This window comes from Schistocerca gregaria, chromosome 9 (genome assembly GCF_023897955.1).
Source record: "Schistocerca gregaria isolate iqSchGreg1 chromosome 9, iqSchGreg1.2, whole genome shotgun sequence".
NCBI classification, from domain to species: Eukaryota; Metazoa; Arthropoda; class Insecta; order Orthoptera; family Acrididae; genus Schistocerca; species Schistocerca gregaria.
In genome coordinates, this window is record NC_064928.1 from 160,133,625 (window position 1) to 160,156,021 (window position 22,397).

Here is a 22,397-nt window from a genome sequence, read left to right on the forward strand (position 1 = left end):
ATATTTTAGTTAAACACTCCACTGTTTTTTTAGAAAATCATTGCTAAAGTTAATGACGCCCAAGCGACTCAAAATTGACGAGATCAGTAGGAGCAGTTTTCATAATGACACGATATGAGATCCGCAAACACATATTTTGCTAGAAATCGAGGAAAGAAACTTCTACAATTGCCGCTTTTAAGAAAACCACCTATAAAGTTCATGACTCACAAGCGACTCAAAACTGAACTATTTTCATACTGAAACGATATGGGGTTCGTAAACACATATTTTCCTAGAAATCGAGGAAAGAAACTTGTACGACTGTCGCTTATGTATCCTCAAGATAAACGCTGCTCAACAAAAGTGACGCTGGTGTAGCGACCAAGGTCTTAGACTGAAGAGGAGAGTACCTGTACTCGATTTCGAAATTCATTCTCGACTTTTATTTTCATTCGTATTTTTTCCATCTCCATACTGGTAGAAACAGGGCAGTTAATAAGGCAAACAAGTCAATACAGAATTACGACAAGGTAGGTAAATAAATTTGTCTAACAGTTTGGATTATTAAATAATTAAAATTTTAATCTTGATCGCTTTGCAATGGCTCTTCCACTCTCTCTGTTACATGTCCTCACTTCCCTTCACTTCCTTGTCACACAGTTATTCATTCGTTTCCCTATGAACCCTTCTATTCTTTACAATTTCACGTACAAAGACACAAATAAAAAAAAACTGTGGTATGGATTTGAGAATCGAACAAATATTCACTGCACCCCAGCCAGATGTCTTGGTGTTTTACGCCTAAGGTACGTTCTATGAACAATTTATACATTATAGGTATATAAGCGGCAGTCGTGAAAGTTTCTTTCTTCGATTTCTAGGAAAATATGCATTTGCGGATCGCATATACACTGAAGCGTCAAAGAAACTGGTATACAGGTTTGCGTATTCAAATATAGAGATATGTAAACAGGCAGAATACGGCGCAACGGTCGGCAACATCTGTATTAGACAACAAGTGTCTGGCGCAGTCGTTAGATCGGTTACTGCTGCTACAATGGCAGGTTATCAAGATTTAAGTGAGTTTGAACATAGTGTTTAGTCGGCGTACGAGCGAGGAGACACAGCACCTCCAAGGTAGCAATGAAGTGGTGTTTTTCCCATTTGCTCATTTGACGAATGTACCGTGAATATCAGGAATCCAGTAAAACATCAAATCTCCGACATCGCTGCGGCTGGAAAAAAATCCTGCAAGAACGAGACCAACGACGACTAAAGAGAATTAAATGACTCTGAGCACTATAGGACTTAACATCTGAGGTCATCAGCCCGCTAGAACTTAGAACTACTTAAACCTAACTAACCTAAGAACATCACACACATCCATGCCCGAGGCAGGATTCGAACCTGCGACCGTAGCGGTCGCGCGATTCCAGACGGAAGCATGTAGAACCACATGGCCACAGCACCCGGCTAAATAAGGTCATTCATCGTGACAGAAGTGCAACCCTTCCGCAAATTGCTGCAGACTTCAATGCTGGGCCATCAACAAGTGTCAGTGTGCGAACCATTCAACGAAACATCATCGATATGGGCTTTTAGGAACACTTGTGTGCTCTTGATGACTGCACAAGACAAAGCTTCATGCCACACCTGGGCCCGTCAACAACGACCTTGGACTGTTGATGACTGGAAACGAGCGGATGGACGTGTTCAGGTACGGAGACAACCTCATGAATCCATGGACCCTGCATGTCGGCAGCTGGTGGAGGTTCTGGTGTGGAATATGTGCAGTTGGAGTGATACTACTCTGTCAGGTGACATGTACGATAAGCATCCTGTCTGATCGCCTGCATCCATACATGTCCATTGTGCATTCCGATGGACTTGGGCAATTCCAGCAGGACAATGCGACACTCTACACATCCAGAATTGCTTTAGACTGGTTTCAGGAACACTATTCTGAGTTTAAACACTTTCGCTGACCACCAGAATCCCCAGACCTGGACGTAATTGAGCATATCTGGGATGCTTTGCCACATACTGTTCAGAAGAGATCACCACCCCTTGGTACTCTTACGGATTTACAGACACCCCTCCAGGATTCACAGTGTCAGTTCCCTCCAGCACTACTTCAGACATTAGTCTAGTCCATGCCATGTTGTGTTGCGGCCTTGTGTGTGCTGGGGGGGGGGGGGGGGGGGCGTACACGATATTAAGCAAGTGTACCAGTTTCTTTGGCTCTTAAGTGCATAATGGTGAAAAATGCTCAGTTTTCAATTATCTATCGAACCTGTCAATTTTGAGTCGATTGGGTGTGATGGATTTTAGGGGTGGTTTTCTCTCGGTTGGTTGTGTCTGAAAGTTTCCCCTTGTTAGTCCCGTATTACACTGTGAACTTTGCCAAATATCTTTTATAAAACACATCTTTGATGGCGTACTTGTGTCTTATCTTTTATACAAGTTAGAGCTTGTTCCTGGCTTTTATAAAAGACATGTCATAGATCTTTTGACAGCATACTACAGGCCCCAAACCATCTTTCTTCCCTTTCCTGTCAGTTTTTGCACTGCCCAGTCCTGCGCTCTTGGAAGGGACCTATCTCGCCACACCCTTATCATGATCATGATGTTAGAGCCTGAACAGAGTTTGCTAATCTAGTAAAAATATGTGTTTCCCGATAATTAGTTGTTTGACACTAATGGCCTCAGGAAGTCAACACTTCTAGATTCCAATATTTAAATATAGGATGTGGGTACCTTCTTAGTCAGTCCAATATTTCTTCTCCCCCTTTACTGCACATTTGTTACACTGTGGAAATGAGCCAACATTTTTAAAAGTAAGTTGTAGCCTGACAACACCCGTTTCAAAAAAGGTGGAGTGTTTTTCATGGGAGCAAATGTACATGATGTATGACTTTTATAATTACAGACAAAAAGGGCGGCTAGAGTGAAATTAAACAAACATAGGTCCAGAAACCAATAGTTTCCCCGATATGACGTATTACAACTGAATACATGAACACCTTAAATACAGTCTCTGAGGATCCAAACTGAAAATATGCACTTCAGGACAAACACATCATGACAAGCGCCCGATATGGTCACCATTCATGTCAAGCAAGGTTCAACATGTCCCCTCACCGATACATTAAAAAATCCCTGTCATGTCCCGCAATCATTGACAACCATATACAATGCATTGCCAGAGTTCATAAACACTGTCAAGGAGGCAGGAAGAAAACAAAGCTTTTAAACAACCCCACCCAAAAAGTCCAACTGATTCCAGTTGAGGGATCCAAGATGCTTCGGTATTGGCAAACTATGAGCGACACACTAGTTTTCAGAGGCCAACAGGAAAATACTCCTGTTGGAGCACAAAAAAGGTGAATATCTTTATCTTTATCTTTCAAAGACTCTGGGGAAGCAGCTGGCTCAGCCCTCATTCCATCTTCCTCTCCAACACATTTGGCAACTGAACGTATTCACACTCTATTACCACATAACTTTGTAAAGCATTTGACCCAGCCTGCCTTTGTAGTTATGCCTTCATACTCCGCATCATTTCTGTTAAATCATTTATTCAATGTCAGTTTACAGTCTTTCCAGAACTTTTCAAAGTATTCTCCCCATGCTTCAATGCACCACTGTCAACGCTTCATCCAATCATTGAAGTCTTCAATGGTTCTTTAGTGCAGTTGTCAAGCTGCTTTTACTGCCTCTTAACACCCCACCTTGAGTTCCTTTATTGGTTCTTTTAATCCTTGGGAACAAAAAAAAGACCTCTGGTGCCAGATTGGGGCTGTATAGCAGCTGGGGCAGTGTTGACACACCCATCTTGGCCAGGAGCTTGGATACAATGAGCACAGTGTCCGTTGACGTGTTGCTACGGTGCAAGATCCAACTGTCGCAAATTTCTTTTCAGATGCATGGAACCCTGTTGTGCAGCTGTTTGAGTACTTCACAGTAAAACCCCTTGTTGACCATTTGTCCTTGTGGCTTGAAACTTTAAAGTGGTCTCAGGGGTGCCTGTATATTTAATAGGATCATTCCACACAAGCAGCGGCATCTATTGAATAATAATCATTTTATCCATAATTGCTGGTGTCTGCATCCATTGTAAAAACCTTTCGTAATTAACATATTAATTTTATTTTGATGATATCATGTACTCCAAGAGATGTATAAGGAAATTGTGCACACATTGTTTGAAAGCAGAATGACTGATTGCTTATTGCACTTCATCTTAGCATCATAGTCTCAACAAGTCAAACCTGCAGACTTATTTTTACAAAGTCTGAATTAATATTTATTACCATTTTTTATGTGGAAAAACAACAGTATTTTTCACAGACAACAAGCTTTCAGCTTGTGATGATGTTCAATAGCTGCCAGGCCCTGATACTTCAAAAGATCATCATTCACGATTGTATGGGTCTTTAATGACAGGAATTCAGTACAACAGAAAATCTGGTTGTACCTTGATGAGTGTCATACTATTAACCACATTGTGCCATCACATTTGTGGTGTATCTTTCCCAAGGCAAACCTATATTCATGTGTTAGGTCATTTTGGCAGAATTTAAATATTTCTCTTAATTTTATCGGACAGAAAGAAAAGGTATGTTACAACGATATGTTACAATCCCAGCCAGCAGCTGTTTGCCTCATTTTGCCGTGACCATTAGTACCGAGCTATGTCAGATCACTCACAAAGGGGCAATGAAAGAGCTTGAAAAACAATGTGTGCGTGTGTGTGTGTGTGTGTGTGTGTGTGTGTGTGTGTGTGTGTTAGAGAGAGAGAGAGAGAGAGAGAGAGAGAGAGAGAGAGAGAGAGAGAGAGAGAGAGAGAGAGAGAGAGAGCAGGAGGGGGGGGGGGGGGGATTACAGCTACAAACTTGGAAAAATTTTTACAGGGACATTTCAATCACTAAGCCAAGCATATGGAAAGCATGGATAAAGCGTCTCCTCATCCCAGATAAGCAAGCATTAATCGATCAAGATCAAGGTGTTGCAAAGACACTGTCCGTCCGGATTTGCATGACATCTTCAGATGGTACACGAGGAAGTCTACCAGGGAATTTTAGCGCATTTTTAAATGCTGTGCACGGGAAGAGACTGGAACTGTGGGAAAACCAGACTTGGATGTTGCTTTGTGACAAAGTGCTAATATAATGTTCCCAAAAATATTCATGCACAAGTCTTTATATCAGCCAGCCGACCCAAAAATCTTCAGCCTATGAGAGCTACTGCCCAAGAAACAACAGCTATGCAATGGGTCTGTAGCTACTATTAATATAAACGATACTTTATCATTTGTAGTATCATTATTAGTTTCTTTGAGTGAAAGCAAGAATAACTTTCATTCCATCCATGTCTGAGTCAACAACATGGACATTTATGCATTTTTGTCAAATGCCTAGAAACTTGAAGTGTTAATGGAGTGAGCAAACTGCAACTATTGTGGTGATATTCTTTTGTGAGACTTTGTATGTAAAAGTTCACTGTGATTACCTTGACACTGTCCTACTGTTTTGTAGGATTGTGACAGTGCATACCTGACAAACCTTCATGTGAGATATGATGCTGGTCATGATATTAATATTAATGACAACGAATATAAACTGAGAGCAAACTTGCAATGGCAAGTAGACAACTTTTCAAAGATTAGATTGGTTGGTTTGGGGAGTAAAGGGATCAAACTATGGGGTCATCAGTCCCCAAAGATTAGAATAGAAATTTTATGGCACTTTTGAGACAGAGGCATGTGAACCAGATCGCTAAGTTACAAGCTGCCCTTCTCTTTTATCATCGTCACCATCATCATACACTCTTGACTATGTCATCCTTATCTTGCTCACACTGTTTTGGGGTGTTAAAATGTCAACTGCAGAAAAGTCTGTCACTTTCAATTGTTCAGTAGAATTTCATCATTTAGTTATTTCCAGATTTTCTGCCTCTACAGAGACTGGCAACCTTTTGATTAAATTATACAATGGGTTATCATCCTCCCTCATTGCCAAATCTTCATCTTCTGTGCTAGGCCTCCGTTCCTGTAAAATTTCTGTCCACGACTTAAAAACTGTATCTGATTATCTCGCTCCTGATCCAGTTAAGTCTTTCACAGTCAAATTCCTACAATGCCTTCACTGACATCAAAATTGCAAGACTGATTGCAGTAATAGCTGACGATACTTTTTCTTCGGGCATTCTAAACGCCCTGATATATCGGCTGAATCAGACTGGTAACATTTTGTATGAGAAACAAGGAGCAGATCCCATGGCACAGCAGTTCTTCTACACTTGGATGTGAGAATGCATCCATTTTGGTTTTAAGAACTTTTTGCACTCTGGTACAAATGATTTCAAAAATCAACTCTTAAGGATTTCCTGATTCATCCAACCATTATTTTGATGTATGTAGACAACTGGAAGAGCCGACATGATTACATCCTTGAATGCTGTTGGCTTGCCTACCTCCCAATCACAACCAGCTCTACTCTGTGGTTTCTAGCTGCATTTGAAGCTGCCATAGCTGAGTAACTGTTTAATTTATTTATTAATTTTTTTGCCCAGACACATTTTTTTCTTTACGAGAAGCAATTGTTCTTGCTACAACATTTTGAAATTTAAATCAGTTTTGTTGTAGTCGTAAATTTGTTCATTAGATAAATTTTCTTCAGTTATGATATTTTTTGTATTTTATTGTGAAGCCCAAAACAGGAGAGTTTTTCTCACAAACATCTAGCAGAAACACTCCACATCATATCTTGAACTTGTCGAGCCAGCCCACATTAGGGGAGAGACTGTCATCTCCCTCCTGTAGGTCTTTTTCCTGCAAGATTGGAACAGAAATCGGAGCCCCCTTTTTTCTTTGTTGCATAACCCACATAAACACTGTCTCAGTTGTTTCTCAAAGTCCAACTTCTTTATAGATTTTTGGTTGACAGATACTTCAGAGCATTTCTTTGAAGAAAACTATTCCAATTTAAGTCAGTTTCTTCACCAGTCACCAATAGTAACTTCGTTGGCACTGTATTCAAGAGCAGGATTTTTATTGTTTCTCCTTTGTCAAGATGTTTCAAAACGCCATTTTCAACAACAAGATTGCTAGTTTAAACAATCAAAAACAGGGACAAGCATAAGTGGTGCCATGGACACAGGCACAACATTGGTGACTGGGTGGTTTGACAAGTGTTGTGCTATGAGCAGGGCAGCAATTCTGCCACCTAATTGTTATGTTTTTCTTATGTGAATGAAATCAGTTTATGTTTCGCGACACATATTTTGTCTAAACTTATGTAAGTCTCTTCAGCGACCTGAAACAAATGCACTTTTATTTACATGCAACACAAAGGGAGTTACACTATGCTGTAGACCAGGGCTTCCCAACCTTTTCAGCTGGCAGACCCCTTCTTCAGTCGAAAATCCATTGCGGACTCCTAATCAGTCAAGAACACAGTTATTTTAAATTTCAGAGCGAAACCCATGGGAACTGAAAGCTTCTTAATGCAAGTGCCATGTTCCCAATGACAACCCCCCCCCCCCCCCCCCCCCCGACCGATGTAGGAATAGTCTTAAATTTAGAGATGAATGAAAACAACTTGAAATTAACGATCCAATTTGAATTCCCACTGTATCCAGACACTTACTAGTGGATTTAATCACTTTGTTTAGAACACTATAGCCTGATTAAAATTACTTGGTAATTGAAATTTCACACGATGGAGCTGTCTGCCTCCAAGATCAATCAACGTCACGTCCAAACTGTTCACTGTTGACAAGCTGCCACTTATGGTCTGTTCACTTCCACTATTTGGCTACTGTTGTGTAAGGAGCACGCATATTTCGTAACAGTCGTGTGTGTGTGTGTGTGTGTGTGTGTGTGTGTGTGTGTGTGTGTGTGTGTGGTTTTTCGTGAAATCCGAAGAAAAATGTTCAAATGTATGTAAAGTCTTCCTTTGGTCGTCCTCCCTCCTCATTCATTTCAACTGAAAACTTCCCTTGTTGTGAAGGCGATGGAGAAACTGCACCCTTCTTCAATCATCCTGACTTCAGCCACCGATCCATGTTAGAAGTAATAAACTGGTCAAAAATCAACTTATGAAATAGGTAGTGCACTGACAAAGCAAATTTAACATTTAATGATGCCTGAGACCACATACGTTCCAGCGAGCGCTGTGATTGGTCAACAAAGCTCAGTCCGCACATGCGTAAAAGGTTTCAGCGCATCTAACGCCGTGAGGCGGGGCACAAAAGCCCCCCGAATTGTTGCGAAACAGTCGATCAAAGAAGCCGCATTCTTCGGCACTAAACTGTGTATGCATTCTCACTTAGGAACCGCAAAGGCTGCTTGGGAATACGACCTGAAGTAAAAGTACACATGTTTTTCACACAAAAAAATAGTGATGCATTTTTATTCAATAATTTTACTCATTAATTTACACGATTTGGTGAAAGGTGGCCGCGGACCCCCTAGAAAGAGCCCTTAGGTGTCCGCCAACCACGGGTTGGGAAGCCCTGCTGTAGACTATACTCCATGTTACTCAATCACTGCAATGAGCAAGTAATAAAAACTTTGGTTTGCCCATCCCATTATAATTCTGTCAGTGAATGCTGCCATGGTTGAAAGATCAGTTCAATTGAATGGACAGTGTATTTAAAAGAGGTAATAAGTTGAACACAAACAAAAACAGTTAAGTTGGACAATGCTGAGGGTAATTAGATTGGGAAGTAAGCTGAAACTATATGAAGATTTTGCTACTTGGGCAGCAAAATAACACCCAATGGCAGAAGCTTTTATGTAAAAGAGAAATATCTTGCCACCAGAGGAGTCTTTTCTGGAAGTACTTGAGTGTAGTCATGTATGAAAGTGAAAAGTACAGACAAGTAAAGACCATAAGCTTTATTGAAAAGGTAGATTTGGAAACTCAGGGAGTTGAAGCACTACACAAGCACATGAAAGTTTTTTGTTTGTTGTCTGAACTTTCAAAAAATTTTTACAGTGTTTGCCTTCAGAAACGAATAGTAAATCTGAATTGTTAAAGAATAAAGTAATTGATATCATAAAATCATTTGTAAAAACATACAGGTCTGTCTACAGAAATAATGCATAGAATAGACAGTATTGAGAATAACTATATAAGTGAGAATAAACTTTGCAGTGGAGCATGCACTTACTTATAACATCCTGAGAGATTAAAACAGTACGATGGGCTGCGGCTCAAAGCTGTGACCTTTGTCTTTTTGCAGGAAAATGCTATACCAACAAGTTATTCGAGCATGACTCATGACCTGCCCAATAGTCAAGACTGTCCAGGTAACAGGTGTGAGTGCTGATACAATATAAATGAGGCTGATGCAAATTCGTTTGTTTACTGAATACCTTCAGTTACCAGTAGCAAATTAAAAGTGGGGCCAATTTGACAGTACAGACGTCTGCACAGATAACTTCCACTGCTCAAATCATTCCTGCACATCTTTTCCATAAAGCTGCGTATGTGTTGCACCATTTTTGTCTTTCATTGGAGGGCAACAATACATCTGTAGTTATCTTATTATCCATTGCCACCAAGTTGACAGAATTTATAAAAATGTGCCATAGCATAAATAACATGTTTGAGATTGAAAAACAGTTGTCACCATAACAAATTGTTCCTTAGGAATGCAAGCAGTCTAGTTTCGTTTTAGTCAGTAAGCGCATGGATACGAAACATATTGCGACAAAAAAAGGTGAAGCATGCAGAAAGAGAGGAGGAAATGAAAATTCATGTGTTAAAGAGCTTCTGATGTTACTTTCAATGATTACAACATCAAATGAAATTTCCAAATAACTTAGCCGTATAAGCACCCATTTGTAAGTACGATGTCGCACCCCTTCTGGCCTGGATGCACCTGCTGATTTGGCTTGGAATGGTGTCAAAGACACTGTACCCCCTCCTGAGGCTAGCTGGCTCACAACTGTTGTAACTGGTCTTCAATATCCTGGATACTGGATATGGGACTCAGTAACATCTAAGATGGTCCCACCCACGTTTCATAGGGGACAGATCTAGGAATCTTGGTGGCCATGTGAGTACATCAAGGAAGGAAGGAAGATTAGAGTTTACCAACCTGTCTACACTGAGGTAATTTGGAATACCAAAGTATGGGGAAGGGAACTGGAGTGTGCTTTCAAAGAAAGCATCCCAGTATTTACTTTGGGTGATTTAGGGACATAATGGAAAACCTAAGTCAGGATGGCCGCATGGGGATTTGAATCGTCATCCTGAATGCGAGTCCTGTGTGCTAGGCAGGCAGACAGTTCGGAACGACACATGCCATGTATAGGTGTGTTATTGTACTGTTGAAAAATGCCAGCACAATACTGTCGCATGAGAGCTAATGCGTGAAGATACAGGATATCTGTGTAATACTGTTCTGCCGTCAAAGTTCTCTCACTCACTCACTACCAGTCCTGACCTGTAGTTGTACCCAAAGGCTTCCCACAATGTGACAGTGCTAGGTGTAATACTGTTGTGACTCTTCAAAACATAGAAAGAATGAGACCTCTCCCCTGGTCCCCCCATACTCATCAACAGTGGCCATCCAAAGGAGTGCAGAACTGAAATTCATTGCTATTCGTCAGCTGTCCATGCTTTGTGGTCATACCACCATTCCAAGCACAGCTATATGTGTTGTGCTGTTCCTGGCAGGCAACACAGAGGAGGGCAATTCCATTGTCCAGTTACTGCTGGTCTCATACCAATAGTGTGGGACGACACATTTGTATGTAACACAGCTGTAGTGGAACTGTTTGTATCAGGCTTCTATACTCCTGTACAACCTGACATGTGTAATACCATTCTGGTAAATGACAAGACCAATAAACATTATCATCACCACTGCTACTACTATTACATCCAGGTAACAAAGAAAACACACACAACAGTATATAAATATTTATTTATAAAAAAATTTGTAAATACAGAAGCAAACTGGCCTTTCAATACATGCAAAATTATTGCACAGAGTTCACAAATGTGCTCTGTGTAAGCTACATATGCTTCTGGTAAAACTTTACGGATAAAAGAAATCACAATTAAAAAAAAAGAAAAAGAAGACATCACAGATTGTCTTTATGGTAACAGTGTAGAGGCACAAATTTCACATCACAGTTTTGTACACTGGCTTAAAACTGGGTAGCACAGAGTTTCAATTACTCAGTATATTCCTTAGTAAATACAAGTCAGACATTTGTACTTTCCTGTGCCTCGTAGTTTTGGTTTCCACTTGTTTTTAACACGCACGGAATGGTCGTCGAGATATGGTGAACTACCAAACTAGTGATTCTGCCCACATCATAAAGAAATAGCTTTTATTACTTAGGAACAAGATACCATCCACAGCACAAAATGCTATTCGGGGTAATTGACACGGACACACCTTCAGGTTGCAGAAAAAGCATCCACTCCTGTCCTTTTTCTGCCCGAATATAGGCTTAGCAGATACCTGGACTGTCGGTGTGTGTGTGGAAGACTGCTATGTCGGGATCTTCAGTATCGCAGGTAACAAGGACATCACGGAACTTGTCCAGAAGCTGGAGCAGTGTGGATCGGCGCAAGTTCTCCTGGTACATGATCTCTTCCAGGTGGTGTTCTCCACGCAAATAGCCTGCTCTGTTGACAGAAAACAAAGTGTGATGTAATCCTGTTGATTTCTCTGCACTTTATGCTAATCTGAGATCAACTGCAAGCATTCCTCCTAGGCCTAACCACTGCTCAGATCATATGATCTTTGATCGTGATAGTCCAAACTTTTGTATACTGAAAGTTGGGTTTCATGTAACCTAACAGACACTTTCGTTTTCAAATTACTTATCTCAATTCGTATCAATCAGACCAAGGCAAGCAAAACAAAAAGTCTTCAATGTAATCAGTGCTCAGTGTTTCTCAGTTCACTAGCAAAATATCCATTCCATAAGAAATAAAATTAAACAGACTACTGATAGCTCACTTGTTTGCATAACAGAACAATAGTGTGGGGGATCTCAAATAACACATGTAGCTCCAAACTCTTAACATGTCATTACACTAGACATTCTTGAAAAATAAATCACAAATGACTGTTGTATGATCCTTTTATAATACTACTGGTTTCCAAATATTAGAACTGGATCTTCAGGTACATCTAAATAAAGAGATAGTACATGAGTGATTTAGGATTTAAAGCTCACAAATTCCTTTTTAGAAATGGCAAGAATCTACAGAGAAGAAAACATGATGCTTGATATATGATGCAAATATGAATACAGTAGTCAACTTACTTATTTTGAGATCATTTACATAAAAAAGTTGAACGCATTGGATGTCCCATTATTCCCAGTCAAAATTGCTATAAAAGCAGGTCACCTCAGAATGGACAATTAAGTTGTAGAACAAGGAAAAGGGGCTTAAAGATGTACAGTGATATTAAATAGTAGTTGCGATCAAATGACAAGACAGAGTGAAAAGCACAACAGAATAAAATCAGAATTGAGAAATAAATGGTAAAGAGATGCAAAATAAATAAAACAACTCATATCGGAACAGAACTGATGCACATCGGTAAGAAGCATCGCAGGTAGCTGCCAGCAGAATACTGAGCATGTGCGCGCGAGTGACAAGTAAACAGTAGACACGGCTTACCAAGAAGAGAAATAAAACTGTAAATAATTTTAATTTGGGGAGGCGTCCTAAAAATACAAATATAATGTTAAAAAGTAATGGTAATTACTTGGTGATCTAGGGGTAGCATCTCTGATCCATAATCAAAACGTCTTCGGTCCTGTGTTCGAATCCTGCCACTGTTTAAATTCTGATTAATAAGGCTTCCAGCCTAAGAAGTCACCCCCATTCTGCCAACGGCCTTATCAAAGAGGCCGGAAGAGGGTGCAGGGGTTCAGGGCACTCTCTTGTCCTAGCGGTGGGAAACTGCCCCTAAAGGCAGTAGAATCAGCAATGATCAATGGCATGAGGATGCAGAAGGCAATGGAAACCACTGCATTAAAGACACGTAACGTGTATCCACAGGACATGTGGCCTGTAGTTGAAGAAGTGTCATGATGATCTCTTCATTGGCAAAAGATTCCGGAATAATCCTCCATTCAGATCTCCAGGAGAGGACTGCCAACAGGGAGGTTACCATGAGAAGAAGATTGAATAAGCAATGGAAGGATAATGTTCTATGAGTCGGGGCATGGAATGTCAGAAGCTTGACAGTGGTAGGGAAACTAGAAAATCTGAAAAGGGAAATGCAAAGGCTCAATCTAGATATAACAGGGGTCAGTGAAGTGGAAAGTAGACAAGGATTTCTGGTGAGACGAGTATAGAGTAATATCAACAGCGGCAGAAAATGGTATAAAAGGAGGAGGATTCGTTATGAATAGGAAGGTAGGGCAGAGGGTGTGTTACTGTGAACAGTTCAGTGACCGGGTTGTTCTAATCAGAATCGACAGCAGACCATCACCGACAACGATAGTTCAGGTTACATGCCGACGTCGCAAGCTGAAGATGAACAGATAGAGAAAGTGTATGAGGATATTGAAAGGGTAATGCAGTATGTAAAGGGGGGCGAAAATCTAATAGTCATGGGCGACTGGAACACAGTTGTAGGGGAAGGAGTAGAAGAAAAGGTTACAGGAGAATATGGGCTTGGGACAAGGAATGAAATAGGAGAAAGACTAATTGAGTTCTGTAACAAGTTTCAGCAAGTAATAGCGAATACCCTGTTCAAGAATCACAAGAGGAGGTATACTTGGAAAAGGCTGGGAGATACCGGAAGATGTCAATTAGATTACATCATGGTCAGACAGAGATTCCGAAATCAGATACTGGATTGTAAGGCGTACCCAGGAGCAGATAAGACTCAGATCACAATATAGTAGTGATGAAGAGTATGCTGAAGTTGAAGACATCAGTCAGGAAGAATCAATACGCAAAGAAAGGGGATACAGAAGTACTACAGAGTGACATGATACAGTGAAGTTCTCTAAGGCTATAGATACAGCAACAAGGAATAGCTCAGTAGGCAGTATAGTTGAAGAGGAATGGACAGCTCCAAAAAGGGCCATCACAGAAGTTGGGAAGGAAAACATAGGTACAAAGAAGGTAACTGCGAAGAAACCATGGGTAACAGAAGAACTACTTCAGTTGATTGATGAAGGAGGAAGTACAAAAAGGTTCCGGGAAACTCAAGAATACAGAAATACAAGTCACTGAGGAATAAAGTAAATAGGAAGTACAGGGAAGCTAAGATGAAATGGCTGCAGAAAAAATGATAAAACACAGAAAAAGAAACGATTGTCGGAAGGACAGACTCAGCTTACAGAAAGTCAAAACAACCTTCGGTGACATTAAAAGCAAGGGTAGTAACATTGAGAGTGCAATGGGAATTCCACTGTTAAATGCGGAGGAGAGAGTAGATATTTGGCAAGAATACACTGAAAAGCCTCTACGAGGGGGATAATTTTCTGATGTGATAGAAGAAGAAACAGGAGTTGATTTAGAAGAGATAGGGGATCCAGTATTAGAATCAGAATTTAAGAGAGTTCTGGAGGACTTAAAATCAAATAAGGCAGAAGGGACAGATAACATTCCCTCAGAATTTCTAAAATCATTGGGAGAAGTGGCAACAAAACAACTGTTCATGTTGGTGTTTTGAATGTATGAGTCTGACGACATACCATCTGACTTTTGGAAGAGCATCATCCACACAGTTCAGAAGCAGTCAAGAGCTGACAAGTGCGAGAAGTATCGCACAATCAGCTTATCAGCTCATGCATCCAAGTTGCTTACAAGAATAATATAGAGGAGAATGGAAAAGATAATTGAGGATGCACTAGATGAAGATCAGCTTGGCTTTTGGAAAAGTAGAGGCATGAGAGAGGCAATTCTGATGTTGCAGTTACTAATGGAAGCAAGTCTAAAGAAAAATCAAGACACATTCATAGGATTTGTTGACCTGGAAGAAGTGTTGGACAGTGGAAAATGGTGCAAGATGTTCGAAATTCTGAAAAAAGTAGGGGTAAGCTATAGGGAGAGATGGGTCATATACAATATGTACAACAGCCAAGAGGCAATAATAAAAGAGGACAACCAAAAACGAAGTGCTCGTATTAAAAAGGGTGTAAGACAAGGATGTAGCCTTTCACCCCTATTGTTCAATTTGTACATTGAAGAAACAATGATGGAAATAAAAGAAGGATTCAGGAGTGGAATTGAAATTCAAGTTGAAAGTATAGCAATGATACAATTCACTGACTACATTTCTATCCTGAGTGAAAGTGAAAATAATTACATGATCTGCTGAATGGAATGAACAGTCTAATGAGTACACAGTATGGATTGAGAGTAAATCTAAGAAAGACGAAGGTGATGAGAAGTAGTAGAAATGAGAATACCGAGAAACTTAACATCAGGATTGAGGGTCACAAAGAAGTTGAAGTTACGGAATTTTGCTACCTAGGCAGTAAAATAGCCAATGACAGATGGAGCAAGGAGGACATCAAAAGCAGGCTAGCTATGGATAAAAAGGCATTCCTGGCCACGAGAAGTAATTGCTGAGAGTGTACATCTGGAGTACAGCATTGTATGGTTGTGAAACATGGACTGTAGAAAAACTGGAACAGAAGAAAATCGAAGCTTTGAGATGTGGTGCTGCAGGGGAATATTGAAAATTATGTGGACTGATAAGGTAAGGAATGAGAAGGTTCTATCCAGAATCGGAGAGGAAAGGAATATGAGGAAAACACTGATAAGGAGAAGGGACAGGATGATAGGAAATCTGTTAAGACACAAAGGATTGACATCCATGGTAATAGAGGGAGATGTAGAGGGCAAAAACTGTAGAGGAAGACAGACACTGGAACACATCCAGCGAGGATATAGGTTGCAAATGCTACTCTGAGATTAAGAGGTTGGCACAGGAGAGGAATTCGTGGCGGGACGCATCTAACCAGTAAGAAAAAAAAAAAAAAACTATTTAAGTGTGACAAGGATCTCTTCACTTAGTTTCTACTATTTTGTATACATTGCAAATGACAATTCCTATTTTGCAAAATCTGAATGTCTTACAATTATTTGAGGTATGGTGGCAACTGCCAGTGACAGTTGTGATGAACATGCAGAAGATCCGTTCCATTAAGTCTTGTTTTATTTGTTTTGGACATCTTTACCATTCTTTTATCCCTTCTAATTTTCGTCCATCTCACTTTTCTGGCACTTATGACTACTTACGCCTTTTGAGTGCAGCTACTATTAATATCTCTGTACATCTTTAAGACGCTTTTCCTCGTTTTACAACTTTATTGTCCTTTCAGAGCTGACCTGCTTTTATGGTCGTCTTCTTCATTCCACCTGTTTTAAATTATGACTTTCATCACTATTTCAATGAATTTATTATAACCTGAATGGGAATTATGGGACATCCAATTCAATCAACTGTTTCATGTAAAAGATGTGAAAATAAGTAAGCCGACTACTATGTTTAAAGTAGCTTTTGTCAGTTTTGACATCTTGTATCACACTGTAATTTTCTCTCCCTAGAGCCTTGCCGTAAAAAAAAAAAAAAAAAAAAAAAGGGAGAAAAGAAGGTTAAGTAAAATCCAGGATGAAATGAAACAATATTATGAAAGGGAAAGTTGCTACTCACGATATAATGGAGATGCTGAGTCACAGATCGGCACAACAAAAGGACTGTCACAAATAAGCTTTCGGCCAGCCAGACCTCCGTCAAACACACACACTGTGTGGTCTTATTTTTGACGAAGGCCTTGCTGGCCGTAAACTTATTTCTGACAATTTTTTTGTTGTGCCTATCTGCGACTCAGCATTTCCGCTATCCAGTGAGTAGCAACCTTCCTTTTCACAATATCGTGTACTGATCATCTTTATTTAGATGTACCTGAAGATATTACGAGTGTCACTGCACAAGTCATGGCAACTATTTTTTGCCACAAATGTGGCAACATATTAAAAAATTCTGGAATATGCAAATGGAAGGTTAGTTCTTATGTAATCATTACACGTAGGGAGATTGATGAACACACACTGCCACAAAGATATAGCATGAGAAAAATGGTGAAAAAAAGTTTGTCGGTGCAAATGTGTCAGTTGCAACAGTACACAACAGTAGATTACAAAGTACACTCATCCGTCAGGAGTCTCCCCAAGAAGCCACAGTAACATGATATGACACTACATGGCAGTCCTTTCCAGGAGAAAAAGCCATTGTGTGAAATACACTTTGGAACACATGAAGATGTTACCACAGCAGTGATGCGCGAGATGCGACCATTCGCTCATCTCCCACAGTGTTGACAGTGTGCGACGGATTCATTGGGAGACCATTTTGAGGGACTCTTAAGATGTCACAAGCCTGTGATCCTGCCCTGTACTATTGTATACTGTTGCAATTGAGAGTAAAACACATTTGAAATGACAAAATTTGTTTTGTATTTTTCCTTTTCCTGTATCTTTATGGCAGTGTGTGATCAACAACTTCCCTACAAGTAACGTTTACATATGAACTAACCTTTTATTCATATATTTCAGAATTTTTTTTAATTCGTTACCATTTTTGAGGCAAAAATAATAACTTCTGCAATGACCCTCCTATAATGTTTGCATTATGGTAGAAGCATTATGAGAGGTGATGGAGCAAGTATACATGTATAGGAGTAGTTTATGTCCCAATTTACAAATAATATTATTTCGTTAAGTGAAGAAAAGCATTGAGATACTAGCTATAGAGATAAGCAAGCCTGTCATGTTCCATAGGCTACCTAACTACGTTAAAGCCACTAAAGCTAATTAATAATTACTTTCACGGGAGAGTAATGCGTTCAAGAATATAACTATTTTTGCATGTTGTCGAACACAGGAACAATAACACAGCCGAGATATATAAAAAGATATGGCATAGCACTAGAACAAAACCAAAGAATAAACACATCGTAAACAACATTCTTCACAGAATAAACACCAAAGTCAACTGTGTGATTTCATTGTGTCACCAAGCGGTTCCTACAGAGTCCCCCCTCCTTGTAGACTGGAGCTCCGGGCACATAAGGATACTTGTATTTTATAATTCTGCCCACCCTAGAGCACTTCCCTGAGAACGGTGGCTCTTCCGGTGTTGTTTCCTGCTTCTGGCTTGACATGTTGCTCTCTTTTGACAACACCTCTTCATCATTTTGTGTAGGCAGCGGTTCTTCACTGGAGTCACGGTTTTCTTCATCAGCTGGTGGCCACATGTGCGCTGGTTTAACTCTCTTAATGGAAACTGTTTGTCGCTTCCCGTCATGATTTATCTGCAGCATATGTTCATCTCTCACGAGTACTTTATATGATCCAGTATATGGTGGCTGAAGAGGTGTTCGTACAGCGTCTGTCCTTAGCCACACAAAAGGGCAATTGCTAAGCTGCTGGTAAACGAATGGTGTGTTGGTGCCACGTCGAGAACCAGGTGTTGGTAGCTGTGCCATGTGGCTGCAGACTTCCTTGTAAGACATAAGGCATGTCGCCCCCTGTCGCTTCTGTCGGTTCAATGAAAAATTCTGCCAGCAGCCTGAGGTTCCCTCAGTAAACCAGTTCAGCCATCGATGCACCTAGGTCTGATTTGCAGGCAGTTTGGAGACCTACAAGCACCACTGACAACACTGAAGTCCAGCTGTCCTTATGGTATATCAATGCTGTCTTTTATGTCCTGTGCCACCACTCAACCATGCCATTACTCGCAGGATGGTAAGTGGTGGTGCGGTGATGGCAGGATCCACTGAACTTGGCTAATTGTTGGAACAAAGTGGATTCAAATTGTCATACTTGATCGGTTGTCACATATAGTGGACATCCAAAATGGGTGATGCAAGAAGCCAAAAATATTCGAGCTACCGTCTCTGCTGAAATGTCTGATAGTGGAGAAGCTTCTGTCCATCTTGTATACTGGTCCACCAATGTCGACAAATACATGTAACCTTCCAAAGGTGGTAGATGGCCCACAATGTCCAAATGAACGTGGGAGAACCTCTTTGTTACCAAGGGAAAATCTCCAACTGCTTTACGTACATGCCGTCCAACCTTGTTCCTGTGGCACAGCATGCATGTTGTTACCCAACCGCGCCAATCCTTCCTTATACTTGGCCAGACAAAACGTTCAACGAGTAGTTTGATAGTCACTCTGCTACCCGGGTGACTGAGTCCGTGTATGCTGTCGAAAATTATTACTTGTGGAGATTTAAAGATCAACAGGATGAGCTCCAACAGACTCCGCAAAACATTCATGAACATTACGCACAGCTATAGGGTATCAATATCAATTAACACTGCTACAAGAGCAACATAGCTTTCAGTTTGAATCATTGACCATATACTAACGGTCATACAGAAAGAAAGTTGTCATATTGTTGCAGGTCACTATGACCTTTCAGAGAATTCCACTAAGATCTTAAAATTAAACATTTCTGTAGAAAATAAAACTAAAACAAAAAGGATTTTCTCTAAGCTGAAAAGAGTTGAATTTGCCATGACGAACAATGAAACTTGGGAAGAAGTGTACACAGAGACTAGCACATATGGAAATTTTTCAAAGTTCATATCAATATTTAAATTCAAATTTGAAGAAGTATTTCCAAAAGTACTACAAATCATTAAAGCACAAAGCACAATACACCAGGTTACCAAAGCAGGATAAGGAAATCCTAAGTAACTCTTAGGAACGTCCATATTCACTTATTATGTACATACAGCAAATGGGAAGTGTCATGTTTCTGTGTCAGTACAAAAGCAGAGCTGCCAACTTGCCTACAGAGCCGTGCCAGCAGCCGCAAGTCCTCGGGGTTGGCAGCTGCCGGACACCGCAGCACGGCGGCTCTCTCGTCGTCGGTCAGCTCTGCGAACGGTGGCTGGTCCACCACGGGGGTCAGGAGGTCAGGGACCAGGCTGCCGATGCCCTCGTCACTCACAGTTGAACTCAGGTCGCTCTCGTCCGGAGTCCCGCGGAAGCTCCCTCCTCCGCCTCCACTACTGCTTCCCGCCTTAAACAGAGGACCGGTCGGTTTGAAAACACTGTCCCTCACTCCCTCCTTCCAGGTTGGTTGCATTTCCTTGGTAAGATATTTAAAACAAAATCTGGATCTAACGATCATGAAAATGACAGTGAAGGATGGTGAGGCTAGGTTGGACATACTACCAGACATCCCTCGGTAACAGAAATACATTTCTACAATATTAGGATAAGGACAGACTGCTCTCACTATAAAGACAACGTACTGAATTGCAGACAGGCACAACAAAATTACTGTTACACATTACAGCATTTGGTCAAAGCTTTTTTCAGCAAAGAGAACACACATTCACACAAGCAAGCACACATACGCACACATGACCGCTACCACGGGCAGTTCTGACCGCAGTGCACTGTCACTCGGCTAGCAATTCGGGGTGGGCCAGGCAAGGGGGAGGGATAGTAGGGTATGGGTGGGGATAGAGAAGAACACTGTCTGGTGGGTGGGGGTGGAGGAGGGGGTTGCAGGGACAAGAGACTGCCAGGCGCAGTGTCAGGAGGTGGAGTGTAGGGGGAAAAACCTGGCGCAGCAGAAAAGAAGAACAGGGAAGTGGAAAGGCAGCAGGCAGGTACACTGGCAGAGGGTGAGGGAATCTGAAAAGGGAAGAAAAGCTAGGACGAGGGGAGGAAACTGTTGGGTGGAGTGTGTGGGGACAGTAGGTTACCACAGGTTGAGGACGGGATGATTTTGGGATCGGAGAAAGTCTTAAGGATACTCTCATCTGTGCAGCTCAGAAAAGCTAGTGGTGGAAGTACCGGTCCAGATGGTCTGGGTTGTGAAGCAGCCATTGAAATCAAGCATGTTATGTTCAGCTGCACGTTGTGACACTTGGTTGTCTACTTGGTTGTCTACTTTGCTCCTTGCAACAGTTTGGCGTTGGCCATTCGTCATAGTGGACAACTAGTTGGTAGTCATACCAATATAAAAGGTCTTGCAATTGTTGCAATAGAGATGATATACATGTCCACTTTCACAGCAGACTCGGCCTTTGACAGGGCACGATAGGCCTGTAACATGATTGCTGTGTGGGTGGATTTGGCGGGTCTTGCACCTGGGTCTTCCACAGGAATGTGACCAGTGTGACAAGGGGTTGGGATTGGGACTGCTATTGGGATGGACTAGGATGTTGTGGAGGTTGGGATGGGCGATGGAACACCACTTTAGGAGGGGTGGGAAGGATCTTGGGTAGGGTCCCTATTTCAGGACATCATGATAGATAATAAAACCCAGATGAAAAATGTGTTTCAGTTGTTCTAGTCAGAGGTGGTATTGGGTAACAAAGGGGAGACTTTTGTAGCTAGTTCTTGGGGGTGGTAGGAGGATTGGGGGTGTGTGGGGAAATGGTACGGGAAATCTGTCTGCAAAATAGCTCTGGGGGTAGTACCTATCTGTGATGGCCTTGGTGACAACTTCAGCATACTGGGAAAGGGAGTTCTTGTCACTGAGGATATGCCACCCCTGGGTGGCAAGGCTGTCTGGGAGAGACTTTTTTGGTGGTGCAGAGATGCCAGTTGTCAAAATGCAGGTACTATTGATGGCTGGTGGGTTTAATGTGTCCTTAGCTGTGGGCAGAGCCATCAGAGAGGACAAGGTCAACATCTAGGAAGGTGGCACATTGGGCTGAGGAGGACTAGGTGAAGTGGGCAGAACAGAAGGTGTTGAGGTTGTGAAGGAATGAGGATGGAGTTATTGTGGGGTGAGTCCAAATCATGAAGATATCATCAATGAACCTGAACCAGAGCAGGGGTTTGGGTTTTTGGGAGGCTACGAAGGCATCCTCTAGATGGCCCATAAACAAGTTGGCATACGAGGGTGTCGTGGGTGCCCACAGCTGTTCCGTGGGTTTATTTGTATACCTTCCCTTCGTAAGAGAAGTAATTATGTCTTAGTATAAATCTAGTTGACTGGATGGGGAATGAGATAGCGGGTTTGGAATCTGAAGAACACTGGGAGAGCATGAGCATGAGCATGAGGGATATTGGTGTATAGGGACATGTCATTGACTGTGACAATTATGAACTCAGGAAGTAAGAGGGTGGGGATGGTAGAGAGTTGGTGAAGGAAGTGGTTGGTATCTTACTTGAGAGGCAAAATTACAGGCAACTGGCTGGAGGTGTTGGACAATGAGGGCTGAAATCCATTCAGTGAGGGCACAATAACCAGCCACAATGGGGCATCGATGAATGTTGGGTTTGCTAATTTTGGGGAGCGTGCAGAAGGTTGGTGCGAAGGGTGTCACAGGGGTGAGGAAGGAAATGGGGTCATGGGAGAGGTTCTAAGAAGGGCTTAAGACTTTAAGCAGGGATTGGAGATTATGTTGGATTCAGGGATGGAATCA

At 41.4% G+C, this 22,397-nt stretch overlaps 1 protein-coding gene across 2 annotated transcripts in view; it reads right to left on the bottom strand.

Annotated features, from left to right (window-relative positions):
• Positions 1 to 10,905: 10,905 nt before the first annotated feature.
• The window catches only part of LOC126291746 (GATOR complex protein NPRL3), an 84,524-nt gene continuing 73,032 nt past the window's right edge, over positions 10,906 to 22,397 (bottom strand). For both annotated transcript variants that reach the window (XM_049985423.1, XM_049985424.1), the window contains exons 6-7: positions 19,797 to 20,029; positions 10,906 to 11,636 (exon numbers count right to left, since the gene is read on the bottom strand). In XM_049985423.1, coding sequence (XP_049841380.1) covers positions 11,459 to 11,636; positions 19,797 to 20,029 — 411 coding nt within the window. In that variant the 3' untranslated portion in view covers positions 10,906 to 11,458. The remainder of the gene's footprint in view (positions 11,637 to 19,796; positions 20,030 to 22,397) is intronic.